This window comes from Sabethes cyaneus, chromosome 3 (genome assembly GCF_943734655.1).
Source record: "Sabethes cyaneus chromosome 3, idSabCyanKW18_F2, whole genome shotgun sequence".
NCBI lineage: Eukaryota > Metazoa > Arthropoda > Insecta > Diptera > Culicidae > Sabethes > Sabethes cyaneus.
This window is the reverse complement of record NC_071355.1, coordinates 65123311-65141869: the sequence shown is the minus strand read 5'-3', so window position 1 is coordinate 65141869 and position 18559 is coordinate 65123311. Positions and strand designations below refer to the sequence as shown.

Sequence of the window (18559 nt, the reverse complement as noted above, 5' to 3'; positions counted from 1 at the left end):
TAAATATTGCTCATTAATGAGCTTCTACGGTGGAACTCATAAAAGGAGTAAGAGTTACTCAACATAGTGTGTAAAATATACGCATGTTTTGAGTTGTTCCACTTTTTGTGAAAGTGGGTCAAATTTTTTAAGCGTGTGAATACTTTTCGAATATGTCTACACATCATTATGAATCTGGAGACATTTAAGATCACACACTTTTGACATTTCGCGCGTATAAATTTTGTTTTTCCTCTTGGGACCCATACCCATATAGCTTTATACTTCTACTTCGTCAACGAGTTGAAATTTGAAGCATGTATTCCATTTAAAATTGTTTTGAACGAGTAATACCAAGGTTTTTTCAAATAATAATATCGCCGGTCTAAGTAGGATCTCGTGCCGTTAATTTAACAAACTGCTAGAGATGGACAATTTTCTACGCAGCTCAAGTTTCAGTCATGAAACTGCTTTACTTTTTACGAATGAAAAAATAGCTTCCGCCCGTACCAAGGTAAGTAATCGATTTTATATCAAAATACGTTTTAGTATTGATTTGATTTCGCCGGTTTCAGATTGTGGAAGCATTAAATGAATCATTGACTGCAAATACAACTGAAAAATGTGAAATAATTGCTAAAGTGCAAGAGCTAATTTTACACTCGGATACGGAGCTGCTTTTGGAGTTTTTGGACAACATACTTGCGTTCGCTCATGATCCAAACCAGGAGGTTCGAAAGACGGTCGCTGGTTTCATTGAAGAAGTATGTAAAAACAATATCAGTTTTTTGCCCAAAGTTGTAAATACGTTATTTGCGCTGCTACGTGACATGGCACCAAGCGTATCTAAACGAGTCATACAAGGATGTGGTGCCATTTACAATCAGGCCCTGATGTGGATTTGCTCCCTCACGGATATTACCGAGGAGGTGGAACAAGCTTGGAACACGCTTTGCTTAATTAAGGCATCAATTCTGGATATGATAGATAATGACAATGATGGCATTCGAACGAATGCAATCAAATTCTTGGAGGGTGTAGTAATTCTGCAGACCTATCCTGACGAAGATACGCTGAAAAGAGAAAACGATTTCTCACTGGAAAATGTACCTCTCACGTTAAAGATTGCCCGCAGGCGTAAATTGGAGGATGAAGCTGTCAATATATTTGAATTACTGTTGCAGTTTCATGCAGCATCGCACATTTCGTCCATGAACTTGCAAGCATGTACTGGAACATTGTGCATCATTGCAAGAATGCGTCCATCCATGATGAACCAAGTGGTCGATGCTCTAAAAAATCTACATTCTAATCTACCACCAACCTTGTCAAACTTCCAAGTCAGTTCCGTTAGAAAAAACCTTAAACTGAGATTTCTTGACCTGCTGAAACATCCGGCATGCTTCGAGCACCAAGCAAGTATAGCGCAGATTCTTCAGGATCTGGGGGCCTCGAATAGTGAAATAGGACGGGCTATACCGAAATTGGATCGCCGGGAGCAGCAGCGGCGCGCTAAACGAGCTTTGGAAAACTCCTCATCTGAGTTCGCCGCCAAGAAGGCCAAACTAGGTGAACACATGCGGCGCGAAAAGGAGCGAGCCGCACCACGGCAGATGGAAATTGATTACGATGAACTGAATGAGCAAAAAACAAAATCCAATCGTTTAAACGAACAATTTCTGGTGGATAATCTACAGAAATTAGAGGTTGTCATCCAGTTGGTACGCAACAACATGCCGAAGGTTCCACCGGAACCGAACGCACAGTATTTGCAAAATTATTCTCCGATGTCAGCTAACTCGACGATTTCCCAGCAAATCCAAAAAATTGCGCAAACTTTCGCACAACAGATGACCGAACAACGCGTCGGTCCTGGAGCTTCGGTGCTGTCTAAGGAACCCCCCATGCGGCCCAAAATTACAGACGATGAGGAGAGGAACATTATTCTTGGTAAGTTGCTGTGTTTGAAATAAACTTTAATGGCAATGTTGAATTGTGTGTAAATTTCTCAGCTGCGGCTATGCGGCGACGTGATCCGGAGGCAGAGGACGATGACGAAGAGGAGGATCGACGTCTTCGCGAATCATTGGAACGCGTGAAAGGGGCAGCGGGCGAACCTAGGTTGAAGGCCAAAGTAAAGGTTCTTCGTTTGCAGGAAATTACTAAACCGCAGAGCCGTGATTTACGGCTCACTTTCCTGAATGACGCAGTCAAGCGAATATTAAAAGCGGAAAGGGCTGCTCTGATAGGCGGAGTTGCATCGAAACGGAGACGAATCGTTACAGTTTTTGGTTCTTGTTTCATGAACTCCGTGCGGGATGCTATTCTAGAGTTCATTCTGGAGGATGTAGTTAAACGGCTGGATTTAGCTTTTTCGTGGATTTTTGAAGAGTACAGTCTGCTTCAGGGTTTCACCCGTCACACGTATATTAAATCGGAAATGAAAGCCGACTTCCCATACACGCAACTATTACTGAAGCTCCTAACTACTATCATAGAAAAGCAGGATCTACGCGAGAAAGAATCTCTTTTAAAGAGACTGTACTTAGAGGCACCAATGCTACCAGACGACGTGATTACTTTACTGGACCGAATGTGTCAACTGGAAGAGCTGGCAGATTGTGGAATGCAAATCACAAAGGACTTACTTATCAGACGACCTCCAAAGGAGAAAGTTTACTTGGAAATTTTACTAAAGTACTCAGAGTATGAAAACACCATCGTCCGCGAGAAAGCTATCCACTATTTGCTGCACGTCTACTCGCTTCACCGCATCCTAACCGATGAAATGGAGAAACGCTCCTTATTGTGGCTTGGTTTTCTGGAGCAGGAATTCCCACCGGAGCCCATCTTCACAATGGAGTTGGGTCGTTACGAACATCCGCGCGTATGGAACGAAGAGCTCGCCAAAACATGTCTTGGATTGTTTTTGGAAATTCTGGTCTACAATCAGGAGCTAATTCACAAGCTGTGTGACGTGTATATTAAAGCAACTTCGGACATGAAACGTGCAATGCTGAGAGCGATTGAGGCACCTGTTCGCAAGATCGGTGCCGAGAGTGAGGAATTATTAAAACTCATTGAGAAATGTCCGAAGGGTTCGGAGACAATCATTACCAGAATTATTTACATTTTGACAGAGAAAAGTAAGTTTTGCGTCCTAGTACATAATTTAGTTAATAATTGGAATAAATCAAGAGAAAACTAATGAATATTTCCAAATTACAGCGATTCCCACACCGGAACTGGTCGAGAGAGTACGCAATCTGCACCAAACTAAAGTATCGGATGTTCGTCTTCTTATTCCGGTCATCAATGGGCTCACTAAGAATGAAATTCTAAATGTCCTGCCAAAGCTTATCAAACTAAATCCGATGGTAGTGAAAGAAGTTTTCAATCGACTGCTCGGTGTTGGCGCCGAGTACAGCAGTTCCAATCTGCCCATAAGTCCGGCCGAATTGTTGGTATCTTTGCATACGATGGATACCAGCAAAGTCGAGCTCGTATGGATCGTAAAAGCCTCATCGCTCTGCCTTGCCGAAAAGGAAACCTACACCCACGACGTCCTCGGTAGTGTTATCCAGCAGCTGGTGGAGCTGACGCCACTGCCGACACTTCTGATGAGAACCGTCATTCAGTCACTAACGCTTCATCCGCGTTTGGCGGGCTTCGTGACGAATCTGCTCCAGCGTCTTATAGTTAAGCAGGTTTGGAAGCAGAAGATCGTCTGGGATGGTTTCCTGAAGTGTGCTCAGCGTTTAGCTCCCCAAAGTATGGGCGTTTTGATTCAATTACCAGCTGTACAGCTACAGGATGCTTTAAATAGCTATCCTGAATTCCGTGAACCCATGCTGGAGCACGCCCGTGAGATAATGGAACACCAAATCGGTCACGTTTCGCAAGACCGAATGGACGTACTTCTCGGCATTTCGCCACATAATCCAAACGAAAGCAGCGAATTGCAGATTGTTGTAAGTATCCGACAGAGCTTGAGGCGAAAAATATTTCTAATTATTTTGCGTTTTAATTAGGCTAACTATAATGAGGAAGCGCCAATGACTTCACATTTGCCAGTGCTTGTCAAACAGGAGAAGGATATTGAACGTCCCGAACCAGCTCCACCTGGAATGGAGTAGAGAAACTATGCAGGCTTTCCTCTAACAAGTCTCTATTTAATTGAAGAGTAACGTTCTTGGTAGATATTGAAAAAATAATAATAAAGTTGAACATTTTCTTGCAGACATACAGTATCAATATTCCTTCTGATCAAATCAAGAATATTTTGAGACTAGAATATCATTTTATGTTTTCTGAAAGAGCTGCTGGGGAAAGTATTATTATTGTTTTACTGAATACAAATACAAATTATTGAACATTACTTTAAAAATCAATGCTCAAAAAAAATTATAGAGCGCTTTTGACGTGGGATTGCGTCTTGTTTTACCATTCTAGGTGGCACTTTGTGAAAATAAATGTGAATGTAATAATTCTTTACAACGTTACAACGTTACAACTTTAACTAATGAAAAAACAAAAAAGGTCATAAGCTGACAGAGCAGGAGGCATTCCTACCGCACAGATTGGCTGTCGCGAAATTAGGATCGGTCGAGTCAGGTAGTTTTTCAACTCCATCTGGTGTGCCGCAAGGTAGTTATTTTGGCCCTTTAATTTTATTCGTAAACGATTTGAGCAGGCTACTTAACTCTCAGCATCTCATGCACGCTAACGACTTGAAAATATACCGGACCATCAGCTCGCTGATCGACTGCGCTGCTTTGCAGCAAGACTTTGACAATGTAGCCAGCTGGTGTGTCTTAAATGGCAGGAAATGAATGTGACGAAGCGCAAAATAATAAGTTTTACGAAAGCGCGAACACATCTGAACTATGACTACAAAATAAACGGTCTCAGCCTGGATCGTGTTATGTTGATAAACGATTTGGGAGTGACAACAAACCACAAGCTTTGTTTTAACAAGCACATCACTGCGACAACCTCCAAAGCATTCACCGTGCTCGGTTTTATCCGTCGTAATGCCCGTGAATTCCACGACGTGTACGCCTTGAAGACACTGTACTGCTTGAATACGCTTGTACAAGTGTGGACACCTTATCATAAAGCCAGATCGCTCGCATTGAAAAGGTTCAACGTTGTTTCGTTCGTTGCGCGCTACGACGACTGCCCTAGAATGAACCACAGAGATTGCTGCCTTACGAACAGCGATGCCTATTGATAAGGCAGGAGCCTTTGCAGCAGCCACGCATATACCAGCAAAAAATGTGTGCCTTTGATATATTGCCCAACCGGATTGACTGCCCAGGCCTACGACTGGCAAAATTTTTCGTTCCAGCGCGTCGCTTCCGCTAACGTTTGTTATTCTCAACTGTTAGACACAGAACAGTGTGTGGTCAAAACCATCCGCTGGAGAAACGTTGTAGTCTGCTGAATTATTTAGATGTGTTTGATTTTCATGTTAGTAGACATCGTTTTAAAAGTAGTGTAGGACAATTAATATAGATATATGTTTCAGCCTGTTCAGTATTCGGCTCTATTTTACAAACCGATCGGAGCCGGATCACATCAGAAATTGCGCTTCGATCAGAATACAACGTATGCACGTCGATCGGGACGTTTCTGATCGGAACGGGTCCGATCCGAATGTAGATCGAGGTGATTAACTGAAGACGCAGTAAAAAAATAAAGAAATAAATTTCAGCACAACCAAAGGAGTAGCTTAATAGTACATTTACACGACGAAACATTCGGAAGCATATCTGCAAACACTCCAATCGACCACGTTCTAGTTGATGGATTCGACTTTTCGGATGTCGCAGAAGTGTGAGCCTTCTGGGGACCAAACGACGATTCGGACCACTATTTCGTAGTAAATGAGATTCTTATCAAGCTGCCCAACGTGTTCGGAACGAAGAACAAGAAAATTTGATGAAAAAGGACTATGGATTGGAAACTCGAGACGTGGAACTGCCGATCTCTCAACTTCCAAGGGAGCACTCGAGTGCTCTCCGACGTATTGAAGAGCCGCAAGTTCGACGTCGTAGCGCTGCAGGAGGTGTGCTGGAAGAGCTCAACGATACGTACGTTCAGAGATGGACATTCCATCTACCAGAGCTGCGGTCGACACGAGCTGGGTACAGCTTTCATAGTGATGGGCGAGATGCGGAAACGGGTGATTGGGTGGTGGCCAATCAATCCTCGAATGTGCAGGTTGAGAATCAAGGGCCGATTCTTCAACATAAGCATCATCAACGTGCACAGCCCTCACCTCAGAAGTACCGATGACGACAAGGATGAATTCTACGCGCAGTTGGAGAGTGAATACGACCGCTGCCCAAAACATGATATCAAGATACAAATCGGTGATTGGAAGGTTCAGTGCACACCCACGGACCAATGAAATGGGCCTAAGACTTATCGACTTTGCCGCCTCCAAGAATATGGCCGTATGTAGTACCTTTTTCCGGTACAGAATCCATCACAAGTACACCTGGAGGTCACCAAATCAGACAAAATCACAGGTCGACCACGTTTTGATCGACAGTCGGCACTTCTCAGACATTATCGACGTCAGATCCTATCGAAGTGCTAACCTTGACTCGGACCACTACCTAGTGATGGTTAAGATGTGCCCAAGACTCTCCGTTGTGAACAACATTCGGTACTGACGCCAGCCTCGGTTAGATCTCACGCGGCTGAAGCAGCCAGACGTCGCCGCAAACTACGCGCATTCACTCGAAGCTGTGCTGCCGGAAGACGACGAGCTGGACGAAGCCCCTCTCGAGGACTGTTGAAATACTATCGAAACAGCCATCAGCACTCATCAGTGTAGCGGAGAGCTCCATCGGGCATGTAACCCGGAATCAGCGGAACGATTAGTTTGACGTGTGGCAGAGCCACACGTCAGAACGTAGAAAGACACAAACAGAAGAAGCGAAACCAAATCTTTCGGGAGAAAAACCGCTACCTGGAAGAGCAGGAATATGCAGAGTTGGAGCGGCCATCGTTCTCAGCAAACGCGAAAGTCCTACCAGAAACTGAACGGATCTGCAAAGGCTTTGTGCCGCGAGCCGAAATGTGTCGGGATAAGACTGGCAGTATTCTGATGGACGATCGTGAAGTGACCGATATGTGGAAGCAGCACTTCGATGAACACCTGAATGGCGCCCTGGCGGAGAACCATGGTGACGAGGAAAGCGATTTCGACGATGCAACAAACAGGGAAGAGGTGCCAGCCCCAACGATAGGCGAAGTTAAGGAAGTCAGCTGGAAAAGATGGCATCGGACCAGAGCTTATTAAAATGGGACCAGAAAAGCTGGCTGTGTTTGATTTCAACTACGAACCGTGAAAACAGTTATCTCAATTTGAAAGTAAATTGTCATCACAAAGCCCACTGCAATCTGTTTGACGACACCCCATCAGCCATATACAGTGGACCCCCGTTCGTTTGAACGATTCCTCATGCAAACTAACGGGGTTACTTTTTAATTTGAACAACTGGTAACCCGAAATATGCTGAAACCTGTGTGAACTGGCCGCCCTAATCTTTGTTATTGTTTTGGTGGTTTGTTTTAGTTGGCAGTTGCAAGTGCGAATATTGCATTTTCCGATCGGATTTCTCTCTTAATCGTTAGGAAAACGAAATGTGAAACCGATTAAGCACGCTAGGTCAGTACAAACGAATCGAACAAATGATGTCATGTTGAGAATGACATTTGAACCATTTTTAATTTGCACGTCGTGCAAACCAACGGGGTTCAAATTAAAAAGTGTTCAGATTAAAAATGGTCAAACGAACGGGGGTCCACGGTATATCAGCCATATATTTGCCATACGGATGGTTGCCATACGTACGATTGCCATACAGACGAATGCCATAATGTATGTTTGCCATGTTTGCCATAATAGACGGAAGCCATACAGACGAATGCCATAATGTATGTTTGCCATAATGGACGGGAGCCATAATGTACGTTTGCCATAATTCATATTCTTGGTATGGAGGCCCAGAACTACACTTCGACCAGTTCAAAGCTTAAAGAACCAGCGCGAAAACTAACTAGAGGACGGTAAACCTAGGAAAACGAATAGACCTAGACCGATGTGATTTCTGGGGGGGGCTGCCCGTGGCCGGCACTTCCGATTTATGGCTCTCGTCCGGTCACCAATCTGTTGCATCCCAATCCACTACAGTGACCCCCGTTCGTTTGAACGATTCCTCATGCAAACTAACGGGGTTAGTTTTTAATTTGAACAACTGGTAACCCTAAATATACTGGAACTTGTGGGAACTGGCTGCCCTGCTCTTTGTTATTGTTTTGGTGGCTTGATTCAGTTGGCAGTTGCAAGCAGCGAATATTCATTCTCCGATTGGATTTCTACCATAATCGTTGGGAAAACGCAATGTGAAACAGATTAAACACGCTAGATCAGCACAAACAAATCGTGTTTATGTGCATTGTCGGCATAAGCAAATGATGTCATATTGAGTATGACGTTTGAACCATTTTTAATTTGCACGTCGTGCAAACCAACGGGGTTCAAATTAAAAAGTGTTCAGATTAAAAACGGTCAAACGAACGGGGGTCCACGGTACAATATAAATATTCAGTGCAAGGTACTGATAGAGTAAGGGGGTGCAGAATGCACCGCTTAAGCAAAACATCATTTTGCAGAGCAACGGCGTGTTTGTTCCACGTTTTTCAACTTCTAGATTTTGGGATCTTTTTTACACTTACTCCTGGTGAAATTTCTTAACAAAAACCAGTATTTTTTGTTATTTTTGACGATTTTTGGCAAGAGTCAAAATCATTATGTGAGGCCGAACGCCAAAGCCCGTGGACAAAACGCACCAAGTTTGCCCAGCTAAGCGTTAAACGCAACCAAACAATTTACCATTCAATCACGCGTTGTATAAACTCCTAAAACTAGGCTGCCGCAATGGCGGAAGCGTTCGTTTTAGCGTTTGTTACATACGCTTGTTTGCTGGGATACAATGGGTTCATATCTCAACATAATTGGCAATAAAATTTAATCATCTACTTTTCTCCAACTGATGTGTGATGAAATATTGTAAGTTAAACAATGTACAATTACAGTTTAAGGCAAATTCTAAGTCCTATACAATACATAATATTACTACATTTTTAATAAATAATCCGAAACAAAAGATGTACTGCAAATTAAAAATATTTTATAACTGCTCGATCCCGCTGTGATGCATTCTACCCCTGTTTTGTATTTTGAAGTTTTTTGCAATATAAGTGAAAAATATGCATAGTTAATGCCGTTTTTGTGATGAATCATCGAGTATGACAGTATATCAATTAGATAGACTGTATTTATTATGAAATTTGCGTACCGACTAGTGGTAAAAGCTTAAGAGAAAACCGTGATTTCTTACATGTGGAATGAGATCGCTGATAATCGCTTGATTTTATTGGTTGTGGCTATGTTTGATGCTTATACATTCTACACAATTATGAATTAGCGTGTTTTACACCAAAATAAAATGCGCATTCCTAATTTTACCAAATAGTTTCCGCGTTTGTAAGCAATTAATAGCATGGGCCATTCTGCGTTCTGGACAGTCTTACCCTACTCATATTCATATTCACTGCCACGGAACTGAAAATGATATTCAGCTCTAACTTCTTTGTAGCTCAATATGAATTTTTGGAAACGAATATACAGCAACATCGAAACTCAGCGGCTTGGTTTATCAATGAATTTATTTCAATGATATTCATCAGGGTGTCGATTACCTGGAAAATCAGGGAAAACCTGGAAATGTCAGGGAAATTCGTTTCAACCTGGAAAAGTCAGGGAATGTCAGGGAATTTCATTCGAAGTCAGGGATTTTTGGCATGGGAAGAAAATGTACCAAAAAAGTTATGGCATCGCAAGGATAACATTTACTTCAAGTATCAGGCACCTTTTTATTCAAGGCCTTCGCGTATGCGCAAGTCAAATAGAATATGATACAATATTTTTATTCGCGTGTAACCAAACACAGCACAGCAGATAAATTTCCTAGAGTTTCAAAATTTAGAATTTCATGAATGTGCGACTGACCTGCTTTAAACCAGGTCACATATCTCAAAAACTAATTGATCTCACAATCTAATTGATCATTATTAATATCTTTTGGATTCTTCGACATTAATCGGATATTTAGATCCAAATATAGTGCTTCGAGAACAAATATTCATTGATATTTAAAAAAATAAAACCAGCATTTTAAACAAGCAAATTTTCCCTATAGATAATTCCAGACTTCCGGACCGAGATCGGAGTGTAACTGGAACGAAGACTTATCAAACTGAACCAAGATCAGCCTTTGAAAAATTGCTACGATATTCAACCTAAACGGGTCAGAACCCGGACTTTAATATTTATTCTCATGTCGATCACTAATGAAACCCCACACTTAATGCGTATTCAAATGAAAGACCATCTCATTCTCGAAATTCTACGAGCAAAGAACCGATAGAGTCGCAAACCCGAAGTTTTCCTGAATATCAAAAGTGCAAGTGGGTCGAATATATGCAAATAATACAACGATGTTGCGTTGCTCAATTCATTGCTTCAATTCGTTGTGTCATTTGGCAAATTTTTTTTAAATTTCTGAGGAACAATTATTTCTTCAAATTTTAATAACAAATCGAAATAGCTGCACAGACAAATCAGGCTTTGTGTCGAAAATTTCTTCAAATTATGTTCTAAACTAAAGACCAACTTTTATACTTATTGTTCCACAAAGTTGAATATATGAAGTGGATTTATACCCATTCATTACAAGTGATCGCACCGACAAAACGACTCATCCCACCACCTTTTCCTATGCATATTTATTCACGACAGATACGTATTTCGCCTACGACTTGCAGGCCACCACCTTTTGCCAATTGGATAAACCAGCAGACTATTTTCATTTTTTCTGAAAAGATATCTGGCAATTTTTATTTAGCTCAATTCTTATAGTGCGATGTGCGTTGATTAAGTTCGAATTAGTTCTAATTTTGCACATAGGAATTTCGCATAAAAAGATGAATTTGAATTGAAATGCTAAAATGAACTCGTTAGAAAATAATAATTCAAGAGTAAACAACCAATTAAACCAAAAGAAAACTTTAAAAAAGAGAAATTAACGAGATATTTCGCGTCTGGATTTGTTCGAAATATACCTGGAAAAACCTGGAAATGTCAGGGAATTTTATTTTCGCTGGATAATCGACACCCTGTTCATATTCTTTCTGGAAAAAAGAGTTTTAATACAGCATTGACTCAAAATCAATCATTTTGAGTTTCGATGAGGTCATTTTTTCCAGAAGATATACAAAAAACGCAGAAAAAAATGTTCTTGTATTTTCATAAAAAAAAATTTGTTCTACGGTAAAAATTTGTAGCTGGTAAGGCCGTCTGTAGAACGCCTTTGCTTTTAAAACCTGAAAGCCACACATGATTCTGTATGGCAATATGATAGATGTGTTCTGATCAGATTTTTTGTCATTTTATCACAAAAACTGCAACATTAAAAAAATTATTTCGCGAATTTTGATGATGAAGGACGTCTAGAACAAAATTATTGACCTCAACAATTTTCAGTGAGCAATTTATGTTTTTTTTTTTTTTGAGTTTTATAATATGTATAGGTATCTGACTGATGACTGATTTTTTTTTCTTGCTTGACCCCCATCCAAAATTTTTTTTTGTCAAGATAAAATAACCAATGGCTTGATTGCATCGTTTTCTGTGATGTTGCCCGCTAAGGGCTAAAACGATGTTCCAGAAAAACGATAGACTCAAAATTAGTAGGGTAGATGCTCCATTAGTTGCGCCACTAAGCACAATATAACTTCATTTTTCTTGTTTATTGAGGTATATGCTTCAAATAATGCTTGTGGGATATAAATTTATCAAATACAAGGTATTTGTCACAAGGCAAGACAATTGCTTCCGTTGTACGAGAAGCATTATAAAGAAAAAAATAATTTTCCGATTCAATTTATTGTACCAACAGTTGCGCTAATGTTTCCTTAATTAAGTTTGGTGTTCCTTTAATTGTGTTATTCCATATACATTGCTAGGTTGCTAAGTGGAAAAACATCGTAACAAAACTATAGAAATGAGCGCCTATAAGGCCATTGCAAATTAATTTAAAAGTATTTGTCCCCCCGCCCTTCAAAATTGGCTTGAAAAATCGGGGGGCAAAAAAATAATTTGTAGGATTGTAGGATTTTTTTATAAAATCAATTGTCTGTGGGCTCTACAGTCTGAAAAACTCGAAAAATGTGTGTACGAGTTGAGTTAACGCTTCTAGCACGAAACAGAAATGGAAATTCGAACAACGGAATTTCCAAAAACCGTCCAAAAAAATGTTTCTTCGTTTTTATCTTTTTGTCGTAGATTTTTGCATAGAAAATAATAACGTATATATTATAAGCAAGAATAGATTCGGTTTTCACGTTTAAACTTTAAATAAAAATGCTTAAAACCCATGTTTTTTTTGCTTGATTAAAAAATTCACTTTGTTTTTTTTCGCCCCCCCTTCAGTGGCCGAACACCGGAAGGACAAAAACTTTATAAAATATTTGTAATGGCCTAATTGTGCGCCCCAACAGCGCGTATAGTTGCGTTAGATTTTGGAAAATTGGCATTTTAGCAAATAATGCTTTAATTTTAAATGGTGTAGTCTAACTACCACTACTTCTAAGGACCTGTTTTATATAATGATCGTAATTGTTTTATCTAAAATGCTACGGTGACGAAAATATGCATTAATAATTAATAGTAGTGCAACTATTGGTACTACCACAACTGTTGGATCAACTACCCCAACTTGAACTTTTCTGAATAGCATTTTCGTTCATAAGTCCATAAACGAAAATTGCTTATACCTACTTTTCTAGTGAAAATTGAACTCTATATCAAGCAAAACTAAACCATGCACGAATAATCTATTGCGATATTTATGCAGTTTTAACCATTTACTAATGATAATGACATAATAGTTATTTCCTAAGCTATTTTTGTAACAGTGGCAGTGTCAAAAATATGATCGTCTCACACTTTAAATTTAATCTGAGTTCATTTAGGTTCTTTTAGGGCTTTTAGATACACAAATGATGAGCACAGATTTTCTTAAAATTTCTATCGAGCTTTCGTGAAAATCAACACGTTCGTTGTGCCATTTCTGTCCCATCTCAGAGAATCTGATAAGGTTCACCGGTTGCAGACAGATGCACCGATTGCATTCTGATGACGATTTCCGACGCCTGCCAAACAATACAAGATTACAAGCGCTGCTGCTACTGTCACTGATCCTGAAGTTCAATGTCAGTGTTTCTACCCATCCCAATCCATTTGCAAATGAGGCTTGAACGGGGGGAAAAGTGCCGAACCGGAAACATTATTGCTATTCGCGAGGAGTGTTTTATTTTTCCTTCGTTTCTTCCCTTGTTATTATTCTTTCCTTTTTATTCGTTCCCTTGTCTGCCCGGCCACGCACGCCATCAGTGAAACCGGACTCCCAGCGTAATGCCAATCGCCATAGCTCCGTTATTGCGACTAGTCGGGTTTGGTTTGGTTTGGTCATGCCAAACAACGGGGGGAGCCGTTTGTTAGCGTGTTTGTTTCTTTGGAATCGAAAAAAAGTCACTGAATAAGAAGAGAATGAATATTTAGCGTGTGGGTATTGCCGTCAAGTTTGGCAACGTCGCAATCTGCTCATGTGCTCGGTTCCATGCTTCTTCGCCTGACCCCACCATCATCGCATCCATCCATAGCCAGAACCAATCCTCACATATCGTTCGTTTCCAAGTATCTCGTCGGAACGTGAGTTGTTTATTTACATTCAGTTGAATTTTCTCCTTTTCTTCTTTTTCCGTTTGATAAGTTTCTATTCTGAATGTTTATATTCCAGGCTTGTATAACGTGGTTTCCCCAACATTTAGTCTCTCTCTCTCTCTATCTCTAGAAGCCACCCGCCTATTCCCATTTGGTGAACACATGATACTATTTATTGTTCGCTGTGCTTGCTAACTGACTGATCGGTATGGTACAAAATTAAAAAGAAAACTAATTTCATGAATTCTTCGATGGATTGTAAGAAAACAACTTCAAAATGTTGATATTATAACCGTTGTTTTAATATGTATTATTATGCAATGTATGTAAGGCTATTGCAAATTATTTTTAAAGTTTTTGTCACCCTCCCTTTGAAATTGGCATGAAAAAGCGGAGGGCAAAAAAATAATTTGTCGGACATAAGTCAAAATATTTTTATAAAATAAGGCCATTGCAAATAAATTTTAAAGTTTTCGTCAACCCCCCCCCCCCCCCCCCCTTGGAAATTGGCTTGAAAAATCAGGGGGTAAAAAAATAATTTGTAGGGCACGAGCTAATTTTTTTTTATAAAATCAATTGTCTGTGGGCTTTAAGCCTGAAAAACTCGAAAAATGAATGTACGAGTTGAGTAAGCACTTCTAGCACGAAATAGAAATGAGAATTCAAACAGTGCAATTTCCGAAAATCGGCCAAAAATTTTTTCTTTCGTTTTTGTCTTTTTTCGTAGATTTTCGCATGGAAAATAATAACGTACCGTTCTGATTCAAACTTAGAACAGTCTCAAACTTCGAACACTTCAGAATAAAATGCTCGTAGTATCGCTAATATGATAAAATATTATGCTTATTGTACACCACCGTGTTCGTTAGAATGTCCTCTATCCGGTGAGGTATGACATTGAACTGTAGAACTCCTTGTAAGAAATCAGCAGGCGCTGGAAAAAAGTGAGAATTCAGATTTTAACTTTGTTCGCATACCCTTAGCGTTTGGTGCAAAAGTAGCTGTTTTTTCGTTTGCATTATTTTACCAATTTTAGAACATTTACCTTCCCACTTCGCGATTATTGGATAAGTGCAAGATATATGCGTACTAAAGCATAGTTAAAATACAATATTTCATGCATTATTTCAAAGATATTAGATAAATAAAAAGTGTTCGAAGTTTGAATCACGTTTTGAGGTGTGATTCAAACTCCGAACACCCACGAATAATATCCGGGTTTTCCGGATTTTCCTTCGGGAAAATGAATTATCTGCATTGTAAAGCTGTACAAAGTTAACTTGCTTTAAATGTGGTACATAGAGTTTGAAAAGATTAGCAATTGACTGCAGAAGTACGGATTGAAACTAATTATTGTGTGAAAAATTTAAATCATACTGTTAGGTGGATTTAAAAAGACAGTGTTTAGAAAAAGGATGAAATTTTACTTATTTAAGTTGAATGACGCTTAAAACATTAATACTTTTCAAAGTTATACAAGTTTTCGATGTCTGAGACTGAAATATTCGAGCTTTGAATGTCGACCATGAAAGTGTTCGAAGTTTGAATCAAAACCGAACAGCAGTTTTTTAGTGTTTTCAATGTAAATTAACATTTTATCTTCATTTTTAAAATTTTAACACGAAAATTATTAAATCGTCATGCTATTAAACCATTTATGGGAGTAAAATAAAGATGTTTTCGAACATTTTTCTTTGAAGAAAGTTTCAGCATAGCTTAAGCACAGACAAACAGACATAACTCTTCGAAGAAAAATCAACAAAAATTATCGTACCTCACATTTAGCCTGAACACTAGCACCATCTATGATCGACATTCCCAAATATTTCCCAAATATTTGTGACATTCAAAGATGCCAAGAGTTCTTCAAGATCTATAAACATTGGAGTTCCACAAGGTAGTAATATTGGGCCACTTTTATTTCTTATATACATTAATGATATAGGAAACATACCGCTTAATGGAACTCCTAAATTGTTTGCTGATGATACTGCTTTATTCTATCCAAACCACGATGTTACATCTATTGTGTCATCAATAAACAGTGACTTGCAGGTACTTATGAGATACTTTAATGCAAATTTGCTCTCATTAAACTTATCAAAGACCAAATACATGGTTTTCCATTCACCAAGGAAAAAAATACCTACACATAGCAACCCGTCGTTTGAGCAAGAAGGAGTTGAATTGGTATCGAATTTTAAATACTTGGGCTTGGTATTGGACTCCACGCTTTCCTGGGGTGATCATATAGAACATGTCCAAAGGAAAGTCTCATCCTTGTGCGGCTTAATGTACCGTGTTAGTAAGTTTGTGCCTAGAGATGCCCTCTTGACTTTCTATCATGGCTGTATTCATTCCCATATGCAATACCTAATTCTCGCCTGGGGACACGCTTGCAAATCCAAGCTGAAAAAACTGCAAACATTGCAAAATAGATGCCTCAAAATCATCTACAACCTACCGCGATTATACTCTTCCCTTCAACTGTACACAAATATGGCGCATAGCATTCTTCCTCTACGCGGACTATGTAAACTACAAACCAGTTTGTTCATGTACGACACAATAAAAAACCCAAATATTCATCATAACATCGTTTTGTCTATAACAAATCATGATCATTACACCCGGTATGCGAGCAACCTTGTTCGGTCCAGAGCTTCTACAAATATGGGTCAAGTTCGGATCTCGTTTTATGGTCCATCGGTGTATAATGAACTACCTGAACGACTGAAAATTTTAAATAACCGTGTACTTTTTAAAACCCGTTTGAAGCAGCACTACAAATCATATATCAGTCAGTTTTTGCTATAATTTTGCATCAGCTAGAAACAGCTACACTTAACCAAATTCATTAGAACCAACCAACCACCAACCTGTAGTACTCTAGGGATACCCTTCAAAGGAACTTAGTTCCACTGGGTACATCCCACGACTACTTCATGATATTACTTTTTATATAGCTCATCACACACACCTTTTAATTGTTGCATTATATTTAGTTTCTGTTTTTTCGTTTAGTTTTCGTATTAAGATTTTTATTGCCAAATGAGGAGTCCATTACCAGGGGACTCTATGTGCGAGTTCTTTGGTGTGGGGGTGTGTTGGTGGGCCTCCTTAAATAAAAAAAAAAAAAAAAAATATCAAATAGCAATATGGGTGTCCCTCGAAGTAGCAAGTATTTTTTATGGGGAATTCTCCTTCTTTCGTCAAAAAGCGCCACTTTGACCAAAACGGAGACGTTCCCAACTAAGCCCAAATTTGAAATGACGGTTTTATCGGTACGATGAAAGGAAAACGAGTGTTATGTCTGTTTGTCTGTGGCTTAAGTGTTCGAAGTTTGAATCAGAACGGTATATATTAAAAGTAAGAATAGATTTGGTTTTCGCGTTTGAACTTTAAGTAAAAATGCCTAAAATCCACTTTTTTTTGCTCGTTTAAAAATTCTCTTTGTATTTTTAATATCATTTTTCGTGTCAACGGCCAGGCCAACTGCGCAGCATGTACCGCAGAGAGAATTCCAAACAGGCTTCATTCTCGGTTTTTTGCTCAGTAGATGCTCATTTGACTACAGCGCCTCAACTAAACAGAATTCGAAAAAGTAGTGTAAAGGGCAATTGTAGAGCTAATTATTATCTACATTATTGTTGAAGAAAGTATAGTTCTATCTTTCGTGTTTACGGCGCTATGGGGCTGCTATGCTACCCCGTTGGTAGTCAAATGAGCGCTTTTTGCTATCAACGGGGTAGCAGCCCCGAAGCAAAATCGAAATTACCAATTTCCAGGTAGAACCGACAACGGATATTCCGGAATGTCCAGATCGGCTCAAAATGCATCCCAAATGCGCAGATTGAGAAGGAGAAATTCTTCCGTCCAGTCATTGGAAGACATAGCCTTCATCTGTCGACCAATCGTATCTGTCCAGCTTTAGCCCCTTTCTGGATACTGGGTTCGCCATAGACCTTTGCGAGTTCATGGTTCATCCTCCGACTCCATACTCCATTTTCCTGTAAGCCGCCGAAGATCGTTCTTAGCACTCGTCGTTCAAAAACTGCGAGCATTCGCAGGTCCTCCTTGAGCATTGTCCATGTTTCATGCCCGTAGAGAACAACCGGTCTAATAAGCGTCTTGTACAGGGTGCACTTTGTACGGGGACTTAGTCTGCTCGACCACAATTGCTTGTGAAACCCATAGTAAGCACGACTTCCGCTGATAATACGCCTCCGAATCTCACGGCTGGTATCATTGTGCGCCGTTACCAGTGAACCAAGGTAGACAAATTCGTCGACTACCTCAAACTCATCGCCGTCGATCAATATACTACTGCTCAAGTTGCGTCGTTTGGCCTCGGTTCCGCTCGCCAGCATGTACTTTGTTTTAGATGTATTTACCTTTAACCCAATCTTTTCTGCATCGCGCTTTAGTCTGGGGTACTGTTCAGCCACCGCCAGGCTTGGCATACACTTTTCGCTTCGATTTTGCTCTTTTGATTACTGCATCTCAACCAAGCAAAATTTGAAAAAGTAATGTATGGGGCGTTTGTAGAATTTGTTATTATCTACAATATTGCTATAGTAAGCATTACTGTGCATTTTGTATTTATGGCGCTATAAGGCTTCTACCCTCTTGGTAGCAAAAAGAGCGCTACCAACGGCATTGCTGCCCTACAGCACCGTAAATACTGAAGATAAAACTTTACTTTCTTCAGCAATA

General features: G+C 39.8%; 1 protein-coding gene across 2 annotated transcripts; it reads left to right on the top strand.

The window, feature by feature from the left end:
• Positions 1–264: 264 nt before the first annotated feature.
• On the top strand, positions 265–4347 carry LOC128741852 (symplekin-like). 2 transcript variants are annotated; one of them, XM_053837952.1, is made up of 6 exons: positions 265–493; positions 555–1929; positions 1992–3125; positions 3208–3950; positions 4011–4162; positions 4220–4347. In XM_053837952.1, the coding sequence occupies exons 1-5, from the start codon at positions 407–409 to the stop codon at positions 4113–4115; spliced, it is 3444 nt and encodes a 1147-aa protein (XP_053693927.1). In that variant the 5' UTR covers positions 265–406; the 3' UTR covers positions 4116–4162; positions 4220–4347. The 2 variants fall into 2 exon arrangements, with proteins under 2 accessions (XP_053693927.1, XP_053693926.1); XM_053837951.1 differs by having other exon boundaries at positions 4011–4347.
• Positions 4348–18559: the final 14212 nt, after the last annotated feature.